The 8,981-nt window shown below is 35.4% G+C and overlaps 1 protein-coding gene across 2 annotated transcripts; it reads left to right on the top strand.

The window, feature by feature from the left end:
- Window positions 1-441: 441 nt before the first annotated feature.
- On the top strand, window positions 442-8,217 carry LOC107791757 (citrate synthase, mitochondrial). Of its 2 annotated transcripts, none has more exons than XM_016613891.2 (20): window positions 442-597; window positions 915-989; window positions 1,086-1,148; window positions 2,088-2,129; window positions 2,469-2,534; window positions 2,620-2,685; window positions 2,798-2,911; window positions 3,297-3,360; window positions 3,561-3,643; window positions 4,313-4,362; window positions 4,439-4,516; window positions 4,711-4,839; window positions 4,974-5,016; window positions 5,207-5,293; window positions 6,203-6,304; window positions 6,851-6,958; window positions 7,043-7,093; window positions 7,585-7,658; window positions 7,746-7,797; window positions 7,898-8,217. In XM_016613891.2, exons 2-20 carry the CDS (start codon window positions 939-941, stop codon window positions 7,985-7,987), a joined length of 1,413 nt encoding a protein of 470 aa, XP_016469377.1. In that variant the 5' UTR covers window positions 442-597; window positions 915-938; the 3' UTR covers window positions 7,988-8,217. The 2 variants fall into 2 exon arrangements, with proteins under 2 accessions (XP_016469377.1, XP_016469378.1); XM_016613892.2 differs by having other exon boundaries at window positions 502-590.
- Window positions 8,218-8,981: the final 764 nt, after the last annotated feature.

Here is an 8,981-nt window from a genome sequence, read left to right on the forward strand (position 1 = left end):
AAAGTACCTTTTTAAAAGATTGGCCAAACACAATGAACTTGCAAAAAATACTACTCAAACGAATTGACCAAACACAAACTGCTATTTTGTAAAAATACCTTTTCAAAATAGGCAGTTTTTAAAAGCTTAGCCAAACGGACTCTAAATATTCTTAAATAAGCTGCTTGATATATAAAATTCCAATGACAAATTTGTAGACACAAAACAATCTTATTGTTGCTTTTGATTAGCTTTTATTAAAAAAATTTGTAGCTTGTGCTCCAAGCTTTCATTTTATTTCGTTACTACTACCTTTATATGCTTTAATTTTGATTTTAAGAAAATACTAAAATGATTGTTCTCTTCAGCTTATTATTATTTGCCTAGTGTGGATCTTCAGCTCAGTATTATTTGCCTTTTCAAGCCTTCAATATTTAAAGTCAAAGCCTACCACGGTTGAATATTCTTTTCTCTTTCTTTTTTAGCAAACAAAATAAAAATAAAGAACCTTTCGCCAACCATACAGCACTCCACTTTTCTAGCAGCAAAGTTCTTTTTCCTTCCACCTCCCACCTTGAGATCTATTCTAGTAGTAGTTTCTCTCTCTCTAGGTAAAAGGTAAGCCTCCCTTTTCTTAATCTTCATTTCCAGAATCTGTTATTCAATGATTGTGATGGTTTTATCAGTGATTTAATCTGCTTTCACGTTCTTATTTGAATTCATTGGTGATTAATTTTCGACCTTCGGCTGAATTTCTATGGAACAATTTCTTTTCTGTGTCCTCGTTTTGGAAATGCAAGTGCGTGGAATTTTCATATGATATTTGAAATTGGCGATTTTGTTGCGTTTTACTCTTTTCTTTTTGGTGATAAATAATTAGGAATTGTGGTCATAATATGGCTTTTTTAAAAGCATTAATCAAACTTTATTTGCAGTTAATTTGTTGATTTTTGCGAGCCATGGTGTTCTATCGCGGCGTTTCTCTGCTGTCAAAGCTGCGTTCTCGAGCGGTAAGTTCAGTTAATGATTTTAATTTACCTTTTTAATTCCTTTTACTGAAGTGCGTATATTCCTGACTTAATATCCAATTAATTATTGAATTATAGGTCCAACAGACAAGTCTTAGCAATTCTGTGCGCTGGCTTCAAGTCCAAACCTCTTCTGGTCTTGTAAGTTCTAACGTCTCTCTGTCGATATATGCATCTCCTTGTATACACATATTTCTGCGTGATTAATAAGCTTGGGGATCAACCAATCATTTGCCTGCACTTCAATCCGTGGCTAGCTGGCATCGGCTATATATAAGTTTTCATAATTAAATAAAACATAACCAATCATTGTTGTGTTAGGGCATCTTCATATCCAAAAGACATTATTAGTTAACATTTGTGTGAATATTTAATGTACATACTTGGAATTGAGGACATTGAGAGGGAACCAGAGAAAATTAAGTAGAATAGTTGTCACTTGTAATAGGAGATGGTGGGAGAATGGTTTGGGAAAAACTGAGATTGCCATTTCAGGTGATGCCTTATGGTAAATGTTGAGCTGTCTATTGCAGGTGCATCATCTTTCATTTCCTTTTCCTTTCTGTTCTTGATGTTAAATTACATACACAATGGATTTTAAGAATTAGTGTCATAATATCTGAAGAAAATATATCGATCAATTAATCTGAAGGAAATATATCATAAGCTTATATCTCTATGTGCATTACTGTTACTACATATTGTGCTATCAGATCGCTAGTATTTATTGTTATGCCACAGAGGAGAAATAGACGAGAAAGGAGAGTCTTTAGTGTTTAAAACCTGGGCTAATAGCCATTGTATGGTTGATTGCTTACCTTCTTTCTTTTCAACTTTGATTTGTAATGTCCAGTAAATTTCCGCCTGAACCTCTGCTGCCATTGTTTGCTATTTTGTCTTTCCACAAGAGGAAAAATTAATGAGGCAGAAGAGTATATAAATGATATCTAATTTGAAGTACTGTGGTGAACTTGAAATGATAAATGCAAAATGTTTACCCTTCATCTTTTAATTACTTCTTCTTGCACTTGGTTCTTAATGTCTACATAATGATCATATTACTAAATTTATTTGACATAGGATCTGCGTTCTGAGCTGCAAGAATTGATTCCAGAACAACAGGTATATCTAGATTCATTTTCTTTTAGTTACCTTTGATTGCAGAGTTTAAGTTTCATATATACTGAGGCACTATTTGCTTCACATTTTTTTATGAAATTCATTTATTGGTTATGTTTTTTCTCAATTATATGGGACAATGTTTTCTCTATAACATGTTCTTTCTCTCTTTGACCAATGAAAATTACTTTACATAGAGAAAAAGAAGTGGTCATGCTTTATGCACTAATAGTGGCTTTCATAAAGTTGTGAGGTCTATAATGTGATATATGTATATGATATATCCATGTTTATGATTTCCTGATTCTCTAATTCTTGTAATTATGTTCGTTTTCATTACAGGATCGCCTGAAGAAGCTCAAGTCAGAACATGGAAAGGTTCAATTGGGAAACATCACAATTGATATGGTAAATAGCTGTTTAAGTTAATTATAAGTTTGTAATAAAATAAATGATATAAATCTGAAATGACATTTGTTGTTCAATTTGATAGGTTCTTGGTGGAATGAGAGGAATGACAGGATTACTGTGGGAAACCTCATTACTTGACCCCGATGAGGTTACATTCTACCTAATATTTATCCGATGGTGAATGCAAGTAAATCGCAAAAACATATTGATTTCGGTTGATTGCTGCTGCCCCACTCATTACCTTTGCTCTATTCTCTCAGGGAATTCGCTTCCGGGGCTTGTCTATACCTGAATGCCAAAAGGTATTACCCACAGCAAAGCCTGGGGGAGAGCCCTTGCCTGAAGGTCTTCTCTGGCTTCTTTTAACAGGAAAGGTGAGCTCTTAAGTGCTTAATTTATCATATCACCAGTGGAATTTGAAATAGAATTCACTATAACTGCTTCAATATGGCTTTTATTGTCACTGAGTTCGAGTATGAATTGGTAAGGGCAGTTCAAAGATTCTCTGTTGAAGGGCTCTTAAGCCCTGGGTTTGGATTTGATGCCCTTTTTCTGCTGGTAGATAGATTTCTTTTCTCGTTTATACAATCCGGACCTTCTCTAAGCACAGGATACTGCAAGTAGTGTGCACAACTGAATGTGATTCGTCCTAGAGAAATTGTTATATGTGGCCTTGGGGTGGTTATAAATGCTTGGATTTTCTATAAAATTGCTTAGATTTCAAGACTATACTTATTTCTCTTTCTTACTCTTGGGAAGGTGCCATCAAAAGAGCAAGTGGATTCATTGTCTCAGGAATTGCGAAGTCGTGCTACTGTCCCCGGTACTTTAGCTTGTCTATTGTATTTTTCCTGTTCATCTTTATTGAAAGCTGTTGCTGTTAGTTTGTGGGCTTCTACAATATAGTTATAAATCCTTAAATTTGAACCTTTTTATTATCAATCAGTTGCATAATATTCATTCATCAGCACCACTTGATGTTTTTGTTTTTCTGAAGTTGTATCAGTAACTTTATTGCTGCAGATCATGTATACAAAACTATTGATGCCTTACCAGTCACAGCTCACCCAATGACTCAGTTTACTACTGGAGTCATGGCTCTTCAGGTGAAATTTGAACCATTTTATTCTCTTTGTTTCCGCTTTTAGTAATTTCCTAATTATCATGTATGCACATAGATCCTTCGATTTGAGTCTGACGTTGCTGATACCAATTATTTCGTTACTTGTCTGTAATTTGTTGATATCATGCATGCGCACTGATCCTGATTTGATTTGAGCTTGACGTTGTTGATCTTCAGAACAGACTATTTGGGTGCTTCTCAGCCAGATACTGTGATATAGGGAGTGTGAAGTTGGTTAACCTCCTGTTCAAATATTTATAAGAAAAACTTTAACTTGATACCTGCGCTGATTGGTTCTGTGAACTTGGAATCCGTAAAGACTCTTCATCTGTTCTTAAGTTCTCGTTGACTTGTCGTGTAATCAAGGACAGCCTGTCCTTTCTTCCTTTGGTATTCTTCCACCTGTGAAGAGCGAAGGATTTATCTTTCTTCTACTTTATGTTAAGTGTATAAAAGATACGTAGCATCATGAAGCAGCTCTGAGTCGTGGAAATTCATATTCTACTGTCCTTATTGTTTGTGGATCTTTGAATACCTTGGAATTAAAAGATGAAAGAAGGAACCTCATCTGTGATTAACTCGTGAAATTGGTGGTTTCATTTGTTGCAGTCTTATTAGGAGATTTCAACCCTCATTTCTGTTCTCTCTGCAGGTTCAAAGTGAATTTCAGAAGGCATATGAGAAAGGGATTCACAAATCAAAGTGAGCCTTGTCAAAGCCATCTCTTGAATCTGGTTATTCGTTTTCCATGAAAACACTAACACTATTGTATCTTTAGGTTATGGGAACCGACATATGAGGATTCCATGAGTTTGATTGCTCAAGTTCCACTTGTTGCTGCTTATGTTTATCGCAGGTCAGATTATTGTATGGCAACCAGTTTTCATTTTTCTATTCTCTTTTGTCCCTCATTTGTGTTGCACTTAGGAGATGGCTTTATAATCTGTTTTCTCTCAGCTTAATAGCTCTTGGTTCTGAGGTTTTAATGTTTACATGAAAAGTTAGCCTGTGAAATTATGTGTAAACTGACCCTTTGTTTACACTGTGAAGGATGTACAAGAACGGCAACACTATACCTAAGGATGAATCACTGGATTATGGAGCAAATTTCGCTCACATGCTTGGTTTCAGTAGCTCTGACATGCATGAACTTATGAGGCTCTATGTCACGATACACAGGTTAATCACCACCTTCATGATCACTACTTTATGATGCTTGCATAAGAGTATTTAAAGTCTATCCTGGGAATCAGGATTTCTGGTTGCGTCTATGTCTATGTATCAGTTGGCACTGATTTCATTTTGTGTTGCAGTGATCATGAAGGTGGTAACGTCAGTGCTCACACAGGCCACTTGGTACGTACTTCATTCTGTGTTTATGGACAAACTAACTGTTTACTAGTGGTTTAAGTCTTGACATGGGATTTTTTGTCAAATGGGATTATGCATATACAATAGCTTAAGCCTCGTTATGAAGCAATGAGGTTTCATAAGTCAGCATTCTTTTATCAAGTTTTTCAGTAGCACTAATTGCACTTAAATTCAGGTTGCTAGTGCTTTGTCAGACCCTTACCTCTCCTTCGCTGCTGCTTTGAATGGTTTAGCTGGACCACTTCATGGTTTAGCCAATCAGGTGCTTTGTCTGCTTTATAACTGTTGTTTCTTTCTATACTGCTGTGAATGCACACTAGGTTTTTCTTTGGCTGAAATTTGCTATGGCTATTGCCATATGCGTATCTAATATTTATCCCCATTGCTCAACAAAATGAAGTGGCGTGTGGTTTAACAACAACAACAACTACTACGCCTTAGTCCCAAACAAAGTTGGTGGCAGCGATATGAATCCTCACTTCTTTCTTTAAGCTCAACTCATATCATCATCAATTGCCAAAATAAAATAATAGTAGTGAAAATAAGTTAAATATATATATAGATAATAGTAATAATAATTAGAAAAATAGTAATATTTAAAGCCTATTCCTAACTAGTAAGTGGTGTGTGGTTTAAGATGGAAAAATGACGATAAAGTCCAATGAGGAGGAAAACAAAGATTCTAGTTACTAGATGAATATGCTCTTTTCTCTAACTGATAGTCTTCACAACTGGCATGCAATGGTTGGTGCTACACTGTATGTCTCAATTTATATTTTTCAAACTATAATATTAACAGAAAAGCCAAAATAGACTCTATAATTGATGGACTGGTCTCTGGTTATCTGGCCAGCTGTTCAGTAAATTTCTTCACTCGTCCAAATAAATTCCAACTGTTCATCATATTGTCCCATATTTAATAAGTATGCTTTATTATCCCCTCCCATTTAAAGACTCTGTTTTTTTAACTATGTTACTCAATCACTTAAAAATTTCACTATCTCCAGATGGTATGCCTTTTTGTCTAGTAATATTAAATTCAGAGAATTCCAGTAAGCAGCGGTTTCCTTAGCTATGTTTTTATAGTGTATGTGATTTATTTTACCTGCATTCTGCATCTGTTGGATGATTACAATCTTGATTCAGCTGCCACTTTCTGCTTTGCCATCAGGAAGTTTTGCTATGGATCAAATCTGTTGTAGAGGAGTGTGGGGAGAACATTTCCAAAGAGCAGTTGAATGACTACGTCTGGAAAACATTGAAAAGTGGCAAGGTAGTATATGAACCTCTCTGCATGATACTACTACAGACTGAGCTAGTTTTATTTTTCAACTCACTGATTGGAGCTCGCCTTAGATGAAAAGTTTGACCGCCTTCACATGTTATTGAGGTTCAAAAAAGTTAATTCTCCCTTCAGCATATTTTTTTATGTCATACAGTATTCGAAAATATCAAAATGTTTATCATATTCTATTTGTCTCATTGACTGCTCTTCTAATCATGGTTACTGAACTTTACTTCTCAAACGAGATTTCGTAGTTGGCCTTGTCCCAAACAAAACTTTCCTTTTAGCTTTTATTCATCGGATCTTTAATGTGTTCAGCTTTCAAAAGGTGTTCTCTCACTCTCTCTCTCTCTCTATATATATATATACATAGGTATGTGCGTGGATGGGTGGGCTCTCGGGGTGCGCTCTCTCTCTCTTTCTCCCTTGTTTTATTGAAAGGGTTGGGATGTTGGTTAGGTAGATGACGGCAAACTTTATAGTCCTGAACCCATATTGTTGAGTTTGACATGCTCTATCATTCTCAAATTGCAGGTTGTCCCTGGTTTCGGACATGGAGTTCTGCGCAAGACTGATCCAAGATACACATGCCAGAGAGAGTTCGCTTTGAAGCATTTGCCTGAAGATCCACTGTTTCAACTGGTTAGTACTTAGAAACCTGAAGCTGTAAATTAATGAATTGCTCTTCAATTCAATGTGTTTGATCTTCCCATTGCGTTCTTGCAGGTTGCAAAACTCTACGAAGTTGTTCCTCCAATCCTTACAGAACTTGGCAAAGTAAATCTTTATTCAACATAGTTTACTGAAATTGCGTCAGCCTGTATTGTGTTTAGCATGATTTTTCAAACGTCACCTTTCTTTGTTTTTTTTATGGGTTCGGGGAAAGGGGAGAGCATTCAAGTTTTAGTAATAATGCAAAATCATCAGTAAGATGATTGACGTAAAATTTTGGAAGAACTTAAACTATGGACTAATTTTTTGGAAGAATTTAAATGTTCAGGTGGTTAGGTAATTATCACTTTTTACGCATATTTGAAAATGGGATTGAGTGAGGTATCAGGACGTTTATCCAGTGTATGTAAGAATTTCCCCTCATCTTAGTAGTCATTGTGATTCATTTAGAATCACTGTATCTTCTGTTGGATTTTTCCTCCGCCTTCCTGTATAGCTGCTGTCTTCTTTCTTTGATGCTCTTTTCTCAGTTACTGTAGATATGTCATTTCATAGGCAGAATGCTTTTGTTTATTGACTGGGGATTTCTTTTGCAGGTTAAAAACCCTTGGCCAAATGTTGATGCCCACAGTGGTGTGTTGTTGAACTATTATGGTTTAACTGAAGCAAGGTATTACAGATTCATATTGCTCTCATAATTTAGTGGATGTAAGCGGCTCTGAAAACTGATGTCTTATTCCTTTCATTTTTTGTACAGATATTATACGGTCCTCTTTGGTGTATCAAGAGCTCTTGGCATTTGCTCTCAGGTACTTTCCACAGCAGTTACTTTTTTTTTCTGGGTGCCTTCTCTAGTCCTCTGTTGACTTCCCTTGAAATTCTACTGATACTTCTTCTGGATCTTTATAGCTAATTTGGGATCGAGCTCTTGGATTGCCACTAGAGAGGCCAAAGAGTGTCACAATGGAGTGGCTTGAAAACCATTGCAAGAAAGCATGAATTTTGAAATCTCTGCGAGCATAAAACACAACGTAAAATCTTTATGAATAATTGCTTCACAAAGCAGTTTTTTCTTGGGGCCAAGATATGTCGCAATTTAGGGGTGTTCATCGATTGGTCTAGTACAGTTTTGAAAGATTTTGGTTGTGTATTTTCAGTTTTCGGTTTTAAAAATATTATATCAATACCTTACCGAAATAAATTCAGCGTGATTCGATTTTTTACTTTCAGTTTCGTTTTTTGCGATTCCATAACTTTGGTATTACTCTTTAAAATATGTTTCGCATTACTTTTTGTGCACATAGACAAAGGGCTTTTGTTTATAAGTTTATTAATTGATCTGTAACCAAATAAAGAGAACAAAAAACTACTAGTCTGCAAACTAGTGTATACTCTTGTTTTTTTTCTTTTTCTCCAATCACAAATCAAATTTTCTATGATGTATCCTGTAGGCTGTAAACGATAAGACTTGATATTTAGGAGGTAGAATTGCAATAACAAATGACGAATAATTAAGATAATCCATAAATGATAGAATAAAAAATGAGCACAAATATCCTCCTTCAAAATAGTTTTGATGTTCAAGTAGTAATCCCCCCCCAAAAAAAAAAATCATTAGTTTTACGCCTTCAATTCAATGTCATATCCTCTTCAATTTTTTTTTTTTTTTTAATGTTGGGGGTTAGGCTAGACCCCTACAATGTCTATTCAAATGCAAAAATTATAAAAAGGAGGGGGACATGAACCTTAACCTCCAAAAGAACCTGACTGATGTAGTCTTCAAAAAAATTGGAAGAGAGCCTATACTACTCATCCATATCTAATTATAAATTCAACTTACAAAGAAATTACTTTTGTCGTATCTTCTTCTAATACTAGGAAGTTGCCATTTGTCAAGTTGAAAATGTCCCTTCGCCTCTTTCGGAAGTTGTTGAAAAGAGGAGTAGAAGGTACCGTTTCCACCAGACGAGGTTAACTTAGCTAAAGAATCTGC

This window comes from Nicotiana tabacum, chromosome 19 (genome assembly GCF_000715075.1).
Source record: "Nicotiana tabacum cultivar K326 chromosome 19, ASM71507v2, whole genome shotgun sequence".
Taxonomy (NCBI): domain Eukaryota; kingdom Viridiplantae; phylum Streptophyta; class Magnoliopsida; order Solanales; family Solanaceae; genus Nicotiana; species Nicotiana tabacum.